This window comes from Capra hircus, chromosome 8 (assembly GCF_001704415.2).
Source record: "Capra hircus breed San Clemente chromosome 8, ASM170441v1, whole genome shotgun sequence".
Taxonomy (NCBI): Eukaryota; Metazoa; Chordata; class Mammalia; order Artiodactyla; family Bovidae; genus Capra; species Capra hircus.
Window position 1 is genome coordinate 76022037 of NC_030815.1, and position 19768 is coordinate 76041804.

At 39.2% G+C, this 19768-nt stretch overlaps 1 protein-coding gene across 2 annotated transcripts in view; it reads right to left on the reverse strand.

Annotated features, from left to right (window-relative positions):
- RASEF (RAS and EF-hand domain containing) overlaps positions 1-19768 on the reverse strand; it is an 88579-nt gene that overhangs the window by 19389 nt on the left and 49422 nt on the right. The window contains exons 7-13 of one of the 2 annotated variants that reach the window (XM_013966147.2): positions 17381-17449; positions 14365-14449; positions 13201-13289; positions 3325-3559; positions 2864-3001; positions 2600-2747; positions 797-878 (exon numbers count right to left, since the gene is read on the reverse strand). In XM_013966147.2, the coding sequence (XP_013821601.2) occupies positions 797-878; positions 2600-2747; positions 2864-3001; positions 3325-3559; positions 13201-13289; positions 14365-14449; positions 17381-17449 (846 nt within the window). The remainder of the gene's footprint in view (positions 1-796; positions 879-2599; positions 2748-2863; positions 3002-3324; positions 3560-13200; positions 13290-14364; positions 14450-17380; positions 17450-19768) is intronic. The other variant, XM_018052404.1, reaches the window with a different exon arrangement.

Genomic DNA, 19768 nt, shown 5'->3' on the forward strand with positions numbered 1-19768 from the left:
AGAGACACATCCAAGCAAAACTACTTTTTGGGTGGTGGGTAGGGAGTATTTACTGTGGGTGGCTGGAAGAAGACCCAACCATGTGGAACACCACAGGAAGAGCACACCTCAATCTATATGTCCTAACTCAACCAAGTATAATATTTTGCAAGATCTTAAATAGGGCCCTGTCAACCACACGTTTTTAAAATGCTGCTAGAAAATATGAGCTCTGTGTGGGCAGGTATTTGTGTGTGTCTGTTTACTGTTGAATCTGAATACTCTGAGTGGTGCTCTGTTACAGAGGCTGGCAGGTACCCCCAAACTTTTTTGCTGCACAACCAGATTCAGTCTGTTGCCAACGAGATAAGATTAAGACCTATGCTTCACACTTCTGTCCATCAGCAATGAAAGACAGAGAGGGTGTCGCCATATGCAGTTCTACTGTTTAGTTTGCATCTCTTCCCTTGAACAGAGGAGCTGACAGGTCTTCTTCTCCATCTTCTCTGGTGCCCCAGCTCCCCAGCTGCTCACACTGTTGCCACTTTCAGGAGTACTGCCTCACCAACATTCTCTCATTAGAAAAGGGCACTCTCTTTTCCCCAATGTGTCACCAGTTCAAAGGGAGCTTAGAGGGACTCACATGACTGATGACGAAAGAGTGAAGAAGGAAAGGATGTGGAAAAAAGCAAGCATTCTTAAAATTCTAACACTATATCAGAACTCTATTATCATGAGCACAAAAGATACCGAACGTCCTACAAGGCTTGTCCATGCAAACCCCAGCAGAATTCAAAGCTCTGGGGAAAGCACTTGCCTCTCCTGGCCAGCTGTATCCCACAGCTGCAGTACTGTCTGTTCTCCATCTACGATCAGCATTTTCATTTGAAAATCAACTCCTGAAAAAGAATGTAAGAGAACATGGAGAACACGACGTAAATAATTCCATTGGATTTTACTTTTCAAGCCCTCTTTAGATGAGACAAAAGCCAATAGGGTGAAGTTCAGTGAGACAGCGGAAAGAACCTGGCCTTCAATGAGAGTGACCTTCACATAGTAATTATAAGCCAGACCACACGTGCACATCACAGGTTGGCTGGCTTGGGGAAGGATTTAATCTGTGGACAAAAGGAAAATCTATGTTCTGTGTTCACGTAATTAGATGGACTCAGTTTTATGTGTGTGCATGCACACAAATATGCCTATGTATATATATATGTATTATATATACATATACATATATATATGTATTATATATACATATACATATATATATGTATTATATATGCAGGTATATCCATGTGTGTATGCATATGTATATAGGTACATGTATATGGTGTGTATATATGCCAGGTGCTCTAGCAACTGAACCAAATATTTTAGGCTTTTTATGGCTCAAACTGAAGTGAACTTTCAGCTTTGTTATCTTGAAGGGTTTTAACAGTACCATAAATTTACAAAGACATCCATTGTGAAGAGGGTAACCAATCTGTTTTAGGGTTTCTGGTTATCAAAATAAGAGTTCTTTGCGACCCCATGGACAGTAGCCTACCAGTCTCCACTGTCCATGGGATTTTCCAGGCAAGAATACTGGAGTGGGCTGCCATTTCCTTCTCCAGGGGATCTTCCCAAGCCAGGGACTGAACTTGGGTCTCCTGCATTGCAGACAGACGCTTTACCGTCTGAGCCACCAGGGAAGCCCAGATAAAGAATAATAATATATGATAATTTGCATATCTTCAACTTCTTTTTACTAATTATTATGCAAATGTGGAAATGAGGAGACTACTTTTCCTTGTTCTGAGAGGTATTATTCATGTGTTCCATTGTGAGGGAGGGGAGGGAACATACACGGCTATAATTCTGACCATGATGACAAACTGGCCATCAGTAAGATCACTTCATCAACATCAAGTGACTCCTGATCAGAAAGGCTTTCCCTGGGCATCCTATGCCAAAGGGCACTTCTCCCAAACCTTGTTTTTAAAATGTGTTTCTCATCCGTTTCCCTCTTGGTGGGCTGGGATCTAGCTGGCTTTGTTTACTGTGTATCTGTGGTGCTTGCAGGGCTTCACTGGCGGCTCAGTCGGTGAAGAATCTGGCTGCAAGGCAGGAGACTGGGGTTGGGAAGATCCCCTGGAGGAGGGCATGGCAACCCACTCCAGGATTCTCTTGCCTGGAGAATCCCCATGAACAGAGGAGCCTGGCAGCTGCAGTCCATGGAGTCTCAAAGAGTCGGATACAGTTGAGCGACTAAGCAGTGCCTATAACAGTATGTGGCTCACAGTAGGACTCCAGAAGTGCTTGTTGAATAAATGAATTCATCATCTCTGGCGTTAAAATTGGTTTGGTTGATCTCACTGGGTAAGCAGATACCTTAGTCCCTTGTTAACGGATACCTCAGTCCCTTGTTAGTCTTCCTTTCCGAAATTTAGGCCTTGGCCAAAGCAGAGGACTATTCTATAGGGAAGGACATGTGAGCACTGATACACATATGTACATATGTATTATACAGAGGGAAAAGAAAGAGATCTCTGGGTCTGTGAATATAGTACCTAAAGAAAATAGAATCAACCTAAGGAAGGTCATTTTCCCATTATCCTCTGAAAAAGAACCATACCCAGGGTAGCACTTGTGTTTCCTCGAAATTCATTCTTGCAAAGTCTCATGAGGAAACTCGACTTCCCCACTGCAGCGTCCCCGGCCAGCACAATCTTGTAAGCCTTCTGCGAGCTGGAAGATTTATGGCTTTCATCCACCATGTCTGTCTAGGGGAAGGAAGCCACAGTGGGTGACAAAGGCAGTGCCCGCTTTCTTCCTAGTAAGTTATATGACATGAACATGAAGATTGTTCATGAAAAGAAGTGTCTCTGAAACCACGTACCTGTGGTGAAAGCGCAGAGATGGGCTTTCTTGAGGAGCTAACGATACTGCCTTCACTAGCAGATTCTGGGGGCTTCCAGTTCAGGACGGAAGCCACGCCTTCTGAGCCATATGTCTCTTCATCCCTTATATCAGGAACCTGTTTTTTTTTTTTTTTTAAGTCGGTCATTAAAAAACAAAGAAAGTCTTTCATTACACACGTACATCGTGAAATAAAAAGAAGAAAAATATGCTGCTGAATCAACAGTCAATGCTGTTAGGGAACAGAGCGGCCACAAAAGGAAATCTATTTTCCTTTTTCCCTAACTTGGTAGAGAAAAATGTTCTCCCAACTATAATTCACATGTACAACCTTTAAAACAATGCCTCTGACAGATAAAAGCTCAAACAGGGTGGGATATGTATTTCTATGGAAGAAAGGAGAGCAGGCCTAGGACTTGAAGCAGTGACTTCAGGGCTTACGTCCGTGTCCGAAGCATCACCCCCAAAGCTCTCTTGCATGCCGTGTGACTTCTGGAATCCCCTCTGGTGCTTGTACTCCACCTCTGAGTCATACTCATTGGAATCTCGCAGGGTAGACAAGCCACTGTCGAAGCAGCTTTCGGGCAGGCTGTCAACATCACAATTCATCCTCTGCATGGGATCACAGAGGGCCAGCGAGTCACAGTCCTCATCCATGTAGGAACAGCGGGATGATCTGGTAATAAAGGAGAGGACTGCTATACCTGAGGGCTAGTGATTCTCAAGATGACACAGCAATGGAATCAGACAGCAATGCAATCAAGACCAATATTTTTGTTCTTACCAAGAGCGTAATGTATTCCATGATTAAGCATCAGGGGAAATAAAAAACTCAAAGAAACAGTTCGTTCTATGCAATAATTGATTAAGATAAAGACATTTAAATCAAGTCAAACATTTAATAAAGGAAGTCATTTAAAAACAATCACCATCCTTATACAAAAAGAATCAGAATGTCCAGGATGTGAATGCAATCTCAAGTTGTGTTAACAAAAAACGTATACAGAACATGGGAACATTTTTATTCTAATGTGATCGGACCATATTCTGAACAGTGTGTTCATTTCTGGATAAAATCTCTATTGTGACTTGAGACTTAAAACCCTCCAGTCTGAGAAATGATTCAGTGCACTTGGCTTAAGTTGTAATTGTTTCTTCTCTCCTCAAATACTTGGAAGAGTTAACACTAAGGGCCAACTGATAAACTTTTCCGGGAGTCACATCTCTAATCAACATGGTGAAAAATGACAGGCAGTTAGAAATGTATGACCCTGGAATGGTTTGCATATGAGATGAGTTTTCTGCCACTAAGTATTGACATGTCTGGAAAGACTCTTGATGGGAGGGGTTTCCTAAGAAGGTGCACCATAGAAAAACTAGAAATCCTGACTTCTATGGATCTTTCCACTTGGGAAACTCCAATATTTTATAAATGTTCATTTTCTCATTTTATTTTGCTTTTCCATTTGATTCCCTTAAGTATCTAAGTTTATATTGAAAGAAAACAAGAGTAACAACTTATTTAGTCCCTACTACACATCGGGAACCATACTAGCCACTAGATATGATATCATCAGAAAGAGGAAATGGGAAGGAAACATAGATCTCCAGATATGAGAAATATTCTCAATGAATATTCTTAGACAAGAAAGGGTAATCTTTACAGAAATATATGCCATGTAAACCTGAGAAGTCAAAAATATTTTGGTATTATTAGCGAATGTTTAAAATTAACTAAAAAAGGTAATTTAATCACCTAACTTTCTGTAAATATGTTGCTCAATTATAAAGTCTTTCTCCTGGAATAGGAATTTCTCACCATATCTCAATCTGCTTAGCTAAATGTGTGTACATTTTTAAAATTTGTGTCATCTTTTATGAAACTCTCCTTCTGACACCAATTTTAGGTCAAGCTGTAAGAAACCTAAAGAAACTGTTTCATTATAATATAATGAAATATATAAAAATATATAAAAATCAGCTCCACGTTATGATCAGTCAGAACATTTTTTTTAACCTATTTGTATTTCTGATTAGGAATGACAGAGAAAAAAATCCTGACTGAAAAGACACCTTTATACAGAATCTAAATTAAAAATATAGGTACAGATCAGACTTTCTCCAGAGAAGGCAGTGGCAACCCCCTCCAGTACTTTTGCTTGGAAAATCCTATGGACAGAGGAGCCTGGTAGGCTGCAGTCTATGGGGTTGCTACGAGTCGGACACGACTGAGTGACTTCACTATCACTTTTCACTTTCATGCCTTGGAGAAGGAAATGGCAACCCACTCCAGTGTTCTTGCCTGGTGAATCCCAGGGACTGGGGGGGCCTGGTGGGCTGCCGTCTATGGGGTCACACAGAGTTGGACACAACTGAAGTGACTTAGCAGCAGCAGCAGACTTTCTCAAACTCAACTTATATACATACCTTTTCAAAAGTAAACTAGTCTTTTTGCCTGAAGAATATTTTCATTACGATTAAATATGTAAAAATATAACCCAAGTTATATATTTTAGAGTTTTTAGAAAAAACACAAAACTAAAACAAATATACAACTTAAAATCCAATAAGGACACAAAAGCAATAAATAAAAATAAATTTACAAGATGCTTTTGATTAAAAAATTTTAATTGAAGTATAATTGATGTATACTATTATATAAATTATAGGCACAGAATATAGTGATTCACAATTTCTACAGGTTATATACTCCATTTATAGTTTTTATAACATATTGGTTATATCCCCTGTGTTGTATAATATATCCTTATAGCTTTTTTATGCCTAATAGTTTGTACCTTTTACTACCCTACCCCTATATTGCTCCTTCCTCCTCTCCCCACTAGTAGCTATTAATTGGTTCTCTATATCTGTAAGCCTGCTTCTTTTTTGATATATTCACTAGTTTGTTGCATTTTTTTAGATTCCACATATAAGAGAAATCATACAGTATTTTTCTTTCTCTGTATGATTTATTTCACTTAGCATAATGTCCTCCAAGTCTATCCATGTTGCTGCAAATGGCAAAAATTTCATTCCTTTTTTTTAATGCATGAGTTGTATTTCACTGTATATATACACACTACATCCTTTTAATCCATTCATCTGCTGATGGACACTTAGGTTGCTTACATATTGTGGCTATTGTAATTCTACTATGAACACTGGGCTGCATGTATCTTTTAGAATGTTTTTTTTTTCCCAGATACATACCCAGACGTGGAATTGCTGGGTCATATCATTTGTTATTTGTGTTCTTTTTGATGATACCCATTCTGACAGGTGTGAGGTGATATCTTATTGTGGTTTTGATTTGAATTTACCTGATAATTAGTGATGTTGAGCATCTTCTCATATGCCTATTGGCCACTAGCATCCTCTTTAGAAAAATGTCTATTCAGTTCTTCTGCCAATTTTTAAATTTGGTTGTTTGCTTTTTTGATGTTAAGTTGTATAAGTTGGATATTATGTATGTTGGATATTAACTCCTTATTGGTTATATGATTTCCAAATATTTTCTGCCATTGAGTGGGTTGTCTTTGATTTTCTGATAGTTTCCTTTGCTGTGTAATAGCTTGTAAGTTTAATTAGGTCCCATTTGTTTGTTTTTGCTTTTATTTCCTTTGTTTTAGGAGACAGATCCAAAAACGATTCTATGGTTTATATCAGAATGTTCTGCTTACATTTTCCTCTATGAGTTCTATGGTACCTGATCTTACATTGGTTTCAAATAGGAAAAGAAGTATGTCAAGGCTGTATATTGTCACCCTGCTTATTTAACTTATATGCAGAGTACATCATGAGAAACACTGGACTGGAAGAAACACAAACTGGATCAAGATTGCTGGGAGAAATATCAATAACCTCAGATATGCAGATGACACCACCCTTATGGTAGAAAGTGAAGAGGAACTAAAAAGCTTCTTGATGAAAGTAAAAGTGGAGAGTGAAAAAGTTGGCTTAAAGCTCAACATTCAGAAAACGAAGATCATGGCATCTGGTCCCATCACTTCATGGGAAATAGATGGGGAAACAGTGGAAACAGTGTCAGACTTTATTTTTTGGGGCTCCAAAATCACTGCAGATGGTTGCAGCCATGAAATTAAAAGACGTTTACTCCTTGGAAGAAAAGTTATGACCAACCTAGACAGCATATTCAAAAGCAGAGACATTACTTTGCCGACTAAGGTCCATCTAGTCAAGGCTATGGTTTTTCCTGTGGTCATGTGTGGATGTGAGAGTTGGACTGTGAAGAAGGCTGAGTGCCGAAGAATTGATGCTTTTGAATTGTGGTGTTGGAGAAGACTGTTGAGAGTCCCTTGGACTGCAAGGAGATCCAACCAGTCCATTCTGAAGGAGATCAGCCCTGGGATTTCTTTGGAAGGAATGATGTTAAAGCTGAAACTCCAGTACTTTGGCCACCTCATGTGAAGAGTTGACTCATTGGAAAAAACTCTGATGCTGGGAGGGATTAGGGGCAGGAGAAGAAGGGGATGACAGAGGATGATATGGCTGGATGGCATCACTGACTCGATGGATGTGAATCTGAGTGAACTCTGGGAGTTGGTGATGGACAGGGAAGCCTGGTGTGCTGCTATTCATGGGGTCGCAAAGAATTGGACATGACTGAGAGACTGAAGTGAACTGTACTAATCTTACACTTACGTCTTTGATCAATTTTGAGTTTACTTTTGTACATAGTGTTAGAAAATGTTCTAATTTCATTCTTTTACATAAAGCTATCTGGTTTTCCCACGACAGCTACTGAAGATACTGTGTTTTTTTCATTGTATATTCTTGCCTCCTTGTAATAGATTTATTGACTGTAAGTGCATGGATTTATTTTTGGATTCTCTGTCTTATTCCACTGATCTATATATGTGTCTGTTTTGATGACTGTAGCTTTGTAGCATAGTCTGAAGTCTGTGAGTATGATTCCTCCAGCTCTGATATTCTTTTTCAAGATGATGTTGGCTATTCAGGGTGCCCTGTCTTTCCACACAAATTTTGAAATTATTTTTTCTAGTTCTGTGAAAAGTGCCTTTGGTATTTTGTTAAGGATTACACTGTTAGGGATTGCACTGGCTGTAGATTGCACTGGTCATTTTAACAAAATTCATTCTTCCAATCCAAGAACACAGTATATGTTTCCATCTACTTGTGTCATCCTCAGTTTCCTTCATTGGTGTCTTATAGCAGTAGTCCCCAGCCTTTTGGTATCAGGGACTGGTTTCATTGGAAGGGAATTTTTTCATGGACCAGGGTGGGAGATATGGTTTAAGGATGATTCAAGCACATTACATTTATTGTGCACTTTATTTCTATTTTGTGGCAACCGCAGGATATTTTGCCTTGACTTTAGGGTCAGGGTTCACACTCCTATGAGAATCTAATGCCGCTGCTGATCTGACAGGAGGCAGAGCTCAGGCAGTAATGCGAGCGATGGGGAGTGGCTATAAATACAGATTAAGCTTCACTTGCTCCCCTGCCACTCACCTCCTTTTGTGCAGCCAGGTTCCTAACAGGCTACAGACTGGGGTTGGGGATCCCTGTCTTATAGTTTTCCTAGACAAGTCTTTTACTTCCTTATGTAGGTTTATTCCTAGGTATTCTTATTCTTTTTGATGAGATGATAAATGAAAATATCTCAATTTCTGATAGTTCATTGTTAGTGTATAAAAATGCAACAGATTTCTATTAAATTGATACAAAATTAATACATAAATTACAAATATACAAATTTGTATATAATATTATAATATTACAAATCTGTAATATATAAATTACATTAATTAAATTAATATACAAATTAATTTTGTATCCTGGAATTTTACCAAATTCATTGATGAACCTAACAGTTTTCTGGTAGCATCTTCAGGATTTTCTATATATAGTTTCATGTCATCTGCAAACAGTGAATTTCACTTCTTCCTTTTCAATTTGAATTTGTTTTGTTTCTTTCTCTTCTCCGAGTGCTATGGATAGGACTTCCAAAATCATGCTGAATAAAAGTGGCAAGAGGGGGCATCCTAGCCTTGTTCCTGATTTTAGAGGAATGCTTTCAATTTTTCATGTTGAGTATGGTATTAGCTGTGGGTCCATCATACATGGCCTTTATTATTTTGAGGTGTGTTTCCTCTATGCCCACTTTTTGGAAAGTTTTTCAAATCATAAATGGCTGCTGAATTTTGTCAAAGGCTTTTTCTTTATCTATTGAGATGACTATATAATTTTCATTCTTCAACTTGTTAATGTGGTATATCACATTGAAACAGGAAAATCCTTGCATCCCTAGGATGAATCCACTTGATCATGATGTATGACCATGAAGCATTGTTGGATTCAATTTGCTAATATTTTGTTGAGGATTTTTTTGCATCTATGTTTATCAGTGATGCTGCTGCTATTGCTACTAAGTCACTTCAGTCGTGTCCGACTCTGTGTGACCCCATAAACAGCAGCCCACCAGGCTCCCCCATCTCTGGGATTCTCCAGGCAAGAACACCAGAGTGGGTTGCCATTTCCTTCTCCAATGCATGAAAGTGAAAAGTGAAAGTGAAGTCACTCAGTCGTGTCCGATTATCAGTGATATTAGCCTATAATTTTCTTTTTTAGTGATACCTTTGTCTGGTTTTGGTATCAGGGTGATGGAGGTCTCAGAGGATGAGTTTGGAAGTATTCCCTCCTCTGCAATTTTTTGGACTAATTTGAGAAAGATAATTGCTAATTCTTCACTAAACGTTTGGCAGAATTCACCTCTGAAGCTATCTGGTTCTGGACTTTTGTTTGTTGGGAGTTTTAAAATTACTAATTCAATTTCATTACTGGTAATTGTTCTGTTCATATTTTCTATTTCTTCCTAGTTCATTCTTGGGAGACTGTACCTTTCTAAGAATTTGTCCATTTCTTTTAGGTTGTTCACATTATTGGCATATAGTTGTTTGTAGTAGTCTCTTATAATCCTTTGTATTTCTGTGGTGTTGGCTATGTCTTTTCTTTTTTCATTTCTGACTATTGATTTGGACCCTCTCTCTTTTTTGATGAATCTGGCTAAAGGTTAATCAATTTTATCTTTTCAAAGAATCAGCTTTTTGTATCTTTTCTATATCTTTTAGTTTCTATTTCATTTATTTCTGATCTTTATGATTTCTTTCCTTCTACTAACTTTGGGTTTTGTTTGTTCTTTCTCATTGCTTTAGGTGTAAGGGTAGGTTGTTTATTTGTGATTTTTGTTTCCTGAGGTAAGCTTATATCGTATAAACTTTCCTCTTAGAACTGCTTTTGCTGTGTCCCATAGGTTTAGATCATTATTGTTTAGTTTTCATTTACCTCTGGGTATTTTTTTAATTTCCTCTTTGACTTTCTCAGTGAGCTGTTGGTTCTTTCATAGCATATTGCTTAGTCTCCCATGTGTTTGTGTTTCTTTACAGTTTTTTCTTGTAGTTGATTTCATTTCATTGTGTTGTGGTTAGAAAGATGCTTGATATGATTTCAGTTTTCTTAAATTTACTGAGGCTTGTTTTTGTGGCCTATCATGTAATCTATCCTGGCAAATGTGCCATGTACACTTGAAAGAATGTGTATTCTGCTACTTTTGGATGGAATGTTCTCTCTATATCAATTAAGTCCATCTGGTCTAATGTCATTTAAGGCCTATGTTTCCCTATTGATTTTCTATCGGATCATCTATCCATTGATGCAAGTTAAAGTCCCCCCCCACTACTATTGTGTTATTGTTGATTTTTTCTTTTTTGTCCATTAATTTTTGCTTATATATTTAGGTGCTTCTATGTTGGGTTTAGATATATTTACAATTGTTATATCTTCTTGGATTCATCCCTTGATCATTATGTAGTATCCTTTTTTGTCTTATAACAGTCTTTATTTTAAAGTCTGTTTTGTTTGATATAAGTCTGCTATTCCAGATTTCTTTGGATTTTCCTATGTATGGAAATCCTTTTCCCATCCCTTCACATTCAATGTGTGTGTGTCTCTAGACCTGAAGTGAGTCTCTTGTAGGCTACACATATATAGGTCTTATTTTTATATCCATTCAGTCACTCTATGTCTTTTGGTTGAAGTATTTAGTCCATTTACATTGTTGACGGGGTGATTTTAGCAGAAACTAATGTCTGTGGCTGGGGATTTGTTATATAAGTGAACGTTGAAATGTCTCTTGTCAGTAGTGTTTGGGTAACAAAAGACATATAAATATGTCTCTGGTCAATAATGTATTAAAGTAATTATCAATGTGAAGAATCTTCCTGCCAAGAAGGAGACACAGGTTTGATTCCTGGGTCAGAAAGATCCCCTGGAGAAGGAAATGGCAAGCCATTCCAGTATTCTTGCCTCAGAAATCCCATGGATGATGGAGCCTGGCAGGGTACAGAGCATGGGGTTGCAAAAGAGCTGGACATGACTTAGTAACTAAACAAACAAACAAAAACAATCTTATTGTCATTTAAAAGATTATTTTGGTCTTGTTTTGCAGGTATTTTTTCCCTTTCTTCTTCTTTTGTTCTTTTCTCTTGTGATCTGATGACTAATAAGTTTTACATTAGCATCAAAAAGAAAACAAAATATTAACTTCCTATATCAAACTGTAAGTACCCCCTAAAGGAACATCAGTCTGGATCATGGTGGCCCTCTAGTGACTGTTCAAGGTTATGAGCACAGAAGTGCTACATTCCTGTCACTTTGAGGCAATGGGATGTGATGACTTTGTCCCTTAGTCATATTGCTAAGGAGCTCTTTGTTTAGTACTACCAGCCTTATTCATGGTGTCCACTATTTCCAAAAATGAATCATGGTGAAATTTCTGAAATAATTTTCAGTAATCTAGCTTTTCCCTTATTTGCTTAGAACTGACCTTAAGCATCAGTAAAGAAAAATAGCATCACACTCACATATTTTAAAAAGTAATATCTACTTCTCAAAAACAGAAAAGCCAGATGCCTAGAGATACCATTAAATTTTTTTATTTCACAAATCAGTGAAAAATTCTGATATTTGGATAAAATTTTATTAAAAGTGATCACCAATAACCTTGAAAATAGACCTTTTGGAAAAGCTATCTGGCCATTTTGCTGTTGCCAAGATATTAAGTGCATTATTCTTTAGCCCAAAAGTTCTCAAATGAAAAGGGAAGGAACATAAAATATGAAAGTGGCATCAGAAATGGAAGGCCAGAGATCTACAGTTTATGCACTCACTTCTACCATCAAACTTTGATACACTACAAAATGAGCCTTCTAAGTAGCAACACTGGACACGTATGGTAAATCTCCTACATATGAACCTTCAAGTTGTGAACTTTCAAAGATGTGAACATGCATTTCATCAATGTCAGGCATGAGTGAAATTGCCCTCCATCTCCTATTGCTGACAATCCTTCAGCTCTACCATCTCCCACCTCCTCTCCTATCTCCATTCAGTAACTCTTCTTACCTGTTCACTCACTGCCAGCCCCTGTATGCCAGCTGCTGTACTTACTACTGTACTTTCCAAGGTACTGGACTGTAAGACTAAAAATGTTTGCTTTATTTTTTGAGTTTGCTTTTTACGTGTGAAAATATTATAAACCTATTACAATACAGTATTACAGAGCAGGTTGTATTAGTTGGGTACCTAGGCAAACTTTGTCAGACTTATGAACTCTGTGAATGTGCTCTTGGAATGGAACTCATTTGTATATAGGAGATTTATTGTATATGTACACACATGTATACACAAATATAATCTTTCAGTTTTCATTGCTAGATCTCAAGTTATAGCAGGGCCAATATTTCACTTCATTTGATTAAAAACAGAGCTAAATTCTCACTTCTGGAAAGCCTCTGTGACTCCTTTAGTACATTAACTCATAAACATCTACTCTCTACATTTCTGTTTGTTTCGAAAGTTTCCCTTTCCTTAAACATAGCTTGCATAATACATACTGAGCTGCTAAACATTTACAGATTGTTCCAAGAATCTTAACATCATACACCACAACATCACGTATGGTAGTTCCACTGGCTTCCCTGAAACACCTCTTACAAAGGGCACTTCTAAGAAATAAGACATAATAGGGATGAAGTAAGGGTGAGCATACATAAAACCAAGTCATAATAACATCTTACAGAAATCACTTTGCCCTCTCTGAAACATTTTAAAATACTTTAATCTTTACGTGTTTCATGTTTCAGAAATTTACAGAGAGTAGAAAACATAAATTAGTGCCCCAAATATATTCTTTTCATTCACCTCTAAGGAAATGTACTTTCCTTTTAACTTTGATCCAGAATTCAAACAAAAAGTTAAAAGGTGTTAACATACCTGTCATAGCCCAGAGGTTGAGGAGAATGAAGATTAAATTTAGGACTGCTTCTAGAAATTGTATTCCCTGGTGAGATATTATTTATGCGCTGTAATACATAAAATACAGAAGCAATATTTTGTCATTCCATTTAAACATTTTATATACATTTTAAAAACCTGTAGTACACTAATTTACTAATGTAATTGAGAGTTTGGTATCCTACATGAGAAAATGTAAGCACAGATAGCAAGGGAAAAAGTGCAACAAATGCCCAAAGGACTCTGTCTCTTCATTATGTCTGAAGTCCAAATCCTGCCATATAGGCCCTCAAGGGGCATCCCAGATTTGCCAGGACCCTGCAGTACCAGCTTTGGATTAGTCTCTTCTCAAATCATCATTTGACTTAGTGACTGACTCATCCACACCCAAAGCTGTGGCACTGGAACCCCAACCTTGAAGCTGCCCTCCAAAAGTCAGGGAAGAGGCTTTCTGGCTTTCTGGTTTGGAAAAGGTCCTCAAAATTCTAAATGGGCCTTAGCTTGTTTCTGTAGGAGGGTTTAAAAGCCCAAAGTCTCCACTCTGGTATCTTATAATCACAAAGAACAACCAAAGAGTCTACATAAACTCCTCGGCCAGAAGCACTCTCCCTCTTCTCTCTACAGGGAAATAGTTATTTCTACCTCCATGAGACATCTTACTTTTTATATTAGTGGTATCTGTGCACATCTTAATTCCCTGCATGTGTGCAAAGTTGCTTCAGTCGTGTCCGACTCTAGGCAAGAATACTGGAGTGGGTTGCCATTTCCTCCTCCATGGGATCTTCCTGACTCAGTGATCGAACCCATGTCTCTTATGTCTCCTGCATTGGTAGGAGGGTTCTTTATACTAACACTACCTGGGAAGCCCCCTTAAGTCCTTACCACACTAGAAACTTTTCCAGGATCCAGGCCACACCTTTTATATCTTTCTCTGGTTTTCTGGAACACTGGACAAAGCGTTGGCAAATATCTACACATTATTCAGAGGAGTGGCATATTTTTTAACTTGGGAAAATGTTGCCTCCTTTTATTATATGAAATTGTTTTCTCATTCTTATAAGCTCTAAGAAAATACACAGTTTTTTAATCAAAATACTCTACCACAAGAAAGAAGAAAATGCGTTATAAAATTCTGTGGCATACCAAGGATCTGCTGAACTTGCTGTAGCTGTTTTCAAGGGCACTCCTTAGGCCGTCGTTACTGTCATGCAGTTTCCTGTTAGCTGTTCTACAGAGTAAATACATACAATACATAAGCAGATAAGGAAAGTATTAGTGGGATCAATGTCACCACTTTCTTTTCAGGCTGTGATGTTCAGAGCATGGACCTATTACCTCTTGTAACTTTCTACCACTTCCCTTCAAATCTAAACTGAGATGTTAATTCATTACTAGAAGTGCAACTTAACAATGTGTCAACTCTCTTTAAAGGTCTCCAGGCATTTTAGGAGTGAGTCAGTCATGCTGTGGAAACTGCTTCTCCTTCAGGGAGCTCCACTGTTAAAGACAGGTTTGGTGCAGGCCTTTCTGTTCCCTAAAGGCCTGAAGCCAGCCTGCCCCACTTACTCTCTCTCCCCTCCATGCTGGGGGATAGATCTGCTGTGTTCTGTCACACTTCTTTCTCCTGGCTCCTCCTACTTGTGGCCTGGTTCTGTACTGCCAGGCACATTATATACCAGTTAAAAACTCAAAAGCTACATGCAAAAAAATGAAATTAGAACACCTCCTAACACCATACACAGAGAGAAACTTGAAATGGATTAAAGACCTAAATGTAAGACCAGAAACTATAAAACTCTTAGAGGAAAACATAGGCAGAACGCTTGATGACATAAATCAAAGCAAGATCCTCTGTGACCCACTTCCTAGAATAATGGAAATAAAACAAAAGTAAGTAAGTGGGACATAATTAAACTTAAAAGCTTTTGCACAGCAAAGGAAACTATAAATAAGGTGAAAAGACAACCCTCAGAATGGGAGAAAATTCCCTTTTTCTCCCAAAGGAAACAACTGACAAAGGATTAATTTCCAAAATATATAAGTAGCTCATACAACTCAATACCAGAAAAACAAACAACCCAATCAAAAAGTGGGAAAAAGACCTAACTAGACATTTCTCCAAAAAAAAAACCATACAGATGGCTAACAAACAAATTAAAAGATGCTCAATACTGCTCATTTTTTGAGAAATGCAAATCAAAACTACAACAAGATATCACCTCACACTGGTCAGAATGGCCATCATCAAAAAGTCTACAAACAATAAATGCTGGAGAGGGTGTGGAAAAAAAGGGAACCCTCTTGCACTGCTGGTGGGAATGTAAATTGATAAAGCCACTATGAAAGATGGTATGGTGATTTCTTGAAAAAACTAGGAATAAAACCACCATAAGACCCAGCAGGCCCACTCCTAGGTATATACCCTGAGGAAACCAAAACTGAAAAAGACACAGGTATCCCATTGTCCACTGTAGCACTATTTACAATAGCTAGAACATAGAAGCAACCTAGATGTCCATCAGCAGATGAAGAAATTTTGGTACCTATATACAATGGAATATTATTCAGCAATAAAAAAGAACACATTTGGACAGTTCTAATGAGGTGGATGAACCTAGAGCCTATTATACAGTGTGAAGTAAGTCAGAAAGAGAAAGTTAAATATCGTATACTAATGCATATTTGTGGAATCTAGAAAGGTGGTCCTGGAGAATTTGTCTACAGGGCAGCAATGGAGAAAGACATAGAGAACAGACTTATGGACACGGGGAGAGGGCAGGAGAGAGTAACATGGAAACTTACATTACCATATGCAAAACAGATAGCCAATGGGAATTTGCTGTATGTCTCAGGGAACTCAAACAGGGTTCTGTAGCAACCTAGAGGGGTGGGATGGGGAGGGAGGTAGGAGGGAGGTTCAGGAGGAAAGGGACATATGTATACCTTATGGCTGATTCATGTTGAGGTTAGACAGAAAACAACAAAATTCTGTAAAGCAATTATCCTTCAATTAAAAAATAAATTAGTTAAAAGAAGCTCCAATATTGACTCAGGGTTCAAACCCCAACTCAGGCACTTACTTTCCATATATCTTACAGAAGCCATTTAAACAGCCAGAGCCTCAGCAACCTCTAAAATCAAATAGTCTCTGCCTTAGAGACCAGCTACTCTTTCCCTGCTTCAGGTTTATTCATCCTTCAGAACTCAATTCAATTGTTTCTTCCTCTAAAAACACTTTCTGGACCTTCCTGGATAGGAGAATGCCCTTATGAGATACATGGTTCCCCGTGGCCCCCCTCTCTCTTTTGGCACGTTATATTTAGAAGTACTGATCAGGTTCCATCTTCTTCCCCTAGACTAGCCCATAAGGAGAGAGGCTAAGTGCCTCTCTGAGTGTCAGCTCCTGGCATACATGAACCATAAAAGGTGCTAAATGAAAACCTGCTGAATAAATGAACAGATGAATTAACAGGATTTTTACAACATATCAACTCTATCAGTGCCATAGGTGAAGCTTAATAAGCATTTGTAATGGTGAAAAAACCATCAAGCCTGACCTGACATTATCTGGGGGAAGTAAAACCAGAAGAAAATATTGCCTGGGAGAAAAGAGAGAAAGGGTGTCAGGGAAGAGGGAGGTGTTGTCAGTGAGGTCCTCAGATAATGGATTCTGCAGCTTAGTTGCAGAGCTGACAGAGCAGGTGCAATATTTCCAAGAGATTTGAAAAAAGAAAAATATACTGCTAACCAGGCACAATAAACTGAGTGAGAATGATCGTGTATGCCTAGTGATGTGACATGCACTATGCGGGATGCCTGAAACCTCTCAGTGTGCCAAGCTGCACAGAAAGCTGATGAGGTCAGGGCTGTTGTTCTTTACAGCATAATAAATATGTTATAAAGATACAATGGACATACCAACCTGAATTAAGAGGACTTTTAGAGAATTATAATCTTGTTCCTAAATTGGAGGAGTTTATGTAGGATTAGCAGCATCAGAAAGCTAAACTAATGTGCAAAAGTCACCATATCAAGAAGGAATATGTGTGGGTCTCCGAACCCAGCCTCTGATATATGGCAACTCGTGTTATATGTGGCACGTGTTTTACTAACAAAATATAAGTTAAATGTAAGTGTGATGAGAAATATGAGAACTTACTGGAGTATTTCAATTTGCCTCTCAAGACTATTTCGATCTTCTGTGTATTCTCGGATTATTTCCAGATCCCTGTAAAATTACATTTTATGTTTGAATGAGCATTAGGTGTTCAGTCCTGCCTTACCTATACCTACTCTCCCAGACTCCTTTCCACTTCTTCCAAAGTCCTGTGTCCTTGACCATGGTTTCTATCTCTCCATGCTCCTGCTCAGATTCTCTCAGCCCATTAGCAGCCTCTTCTCCCCTGTGAGCCACAAGCATACCCACATCTCTGCTTCCTCCCGCAAGGCTCTGCTTCCTCCATTCCCCCCTGCAGCATCCACAGCTCCTCCACCCCAGCCCACTGCCCTGGCTCTGTTCCTTACTGGGACTGAACCCCTGGCCTTCTACTAAGCCTGTTCTCCACAGGCACTCACATTACCCATTCAGCCCAACCCACTCTCTCACCTCTGCTTATTCTGCTTTTTCCAAGCCTTACTGCTACTGCTGCTAAGTCGCTTCAATCATGTCTGACGCTGTGCGACCCCAGAGACGGCAGCCTACCAGGCTCCTCTGTCCCTGGGATTCTCCAGGCAAGAACACTGGAGTGGGTTGCCATTTCCTTCTCCAATGCATGAGAGTGAAAAGTGAAAGTGAAGTTGCTCAGTTGTGTTCAACTCTTCGTGACCCCATGGACTGCAGTGCACAAGGCTCCTTCGTCCATGGGATTTTCCAGGTAAGAGTACTGGAGTGGGGTACCATCAAGCCTTACACAACCCCAGTCCCAGCTATATTAATACTCCTTTCTCATCTCTGTGCTCCCAGCCCTGCTGGCCCTCCCCTCCCCACCCTAAGCCACAGAGAGATCCATGGAACCAGGCTTTCTCTGTTCACCATAAACTCATGCTCAACAAGTCCTCTGTTGCTTTATTATGAAGCAGTCCTGGCCGTCTCCTTAAAATGTCCATTCAGAACATCAGCCACTTCCCTCCAGCCCCTATCCCACCCCAGCCCCATTTCTAAGCAGACAACCCCCATCACTATCTTCCCCAGACCCTCAGGCTGTCAAATTTTGTCCATAATAACTAACTTGCCCATTTGTACTCTTGATAAGGCTACAAGTTTCCCAATTGTCTCTAGGAATTTAAGTTCCTTAGCCAAAGATTCTGGGACCTTACATTACAGCCTTAAACTAGTTTTAAAACTTTTTAATTTTTTAAAACTTTTGCCTTTCCATTCAAAATATCTTTTCTGTCCACTGGCCTGACCACTGTTCCCCAAACTGATCATATCCCTCCTTATGTCCTTGCCTCTGCTTTGGATTTTGCCATACATGGAATGTCTCTGAGACTCTCTTTCCATCTGTAAAATGGGGATAAGGAAAGTTCCTATTGCATAGGAAACTGTGACTGAGTTAATGCTGTTGCTGCTGCTGCTAAGTTGCTTCAGTCATGTCCGACTCTGTGAGACCCCATAGACGGCAGCCCACCAGGCTCCCCCGTCCCTGGGATTCTCCAGGCAAGAACACTGGGGTGGGTTGCCATTTCCTTCTCCAATGCATGAAAGTGAAAGGTGAAAGTGAAGTTGCTCAGTTGTGTCCAACTCTTAGCAACCGCATGGACTGCAGCCCACCAGGCTCCTCCGCCCATGGGACTTTCCAGGCAAGAGTCCTGGAGTGGGGTGCCATTGCCTTCTCCGAGTTAGTGCTAATGAAGTACTAAAGACAGTGTCAGGCAGTTGTCAGTGGGACCTGTGTTACTTGTTGACAAGCTAACTCAAGCGTCTCTTCTTTAATAAAGTCTCCACCTTTCTGAACTATAAAGAACACTTTGTCTACCATCTCATGGCAATAAACCCAACGTGTGACACTGCTGGTGGTACTGTTTCTGACATTGTTGAGTTCTTATGCTGTTTAACTCCGCAACCTTTTAGCTTCTAAGCTTCCCAACTAAATCTGAAGTTCTCAAAGAGCAGAGGCCACATCTTTTCTATTTTTAAAATGTACTCTACACTCATAACTCTTTATCTAGCTCAGGGGCCTGTATATAGTAAGCACTTAATAAATGTATGACTGCTTTTCACTGTGCATGTGCATGCTCAGTCATGTCCGATTCTTTGCAACCTCACAGACTGTAGCTCACCAGGCCCCTCTATCCAGGGAATTTCCCAGGCAAGAATACTGAAGTGGGTTGCCATTTCCTACTTCAGGGGATCTTCCGGACCCAGGGACCAAACTCATATCTCCTGCATTGGCAGGTGGATTTTTTCACCACTGAGCCACCTGGGGAAGCTTTCCATTACAGGATCTTAATTCTGAATAAGGTTGGGGAAACAACAAACAAAACACAAGACATTTTTCTCAAGTGTACATGTACTAGGGGATACATGCATATAGTCATGCATACAGAT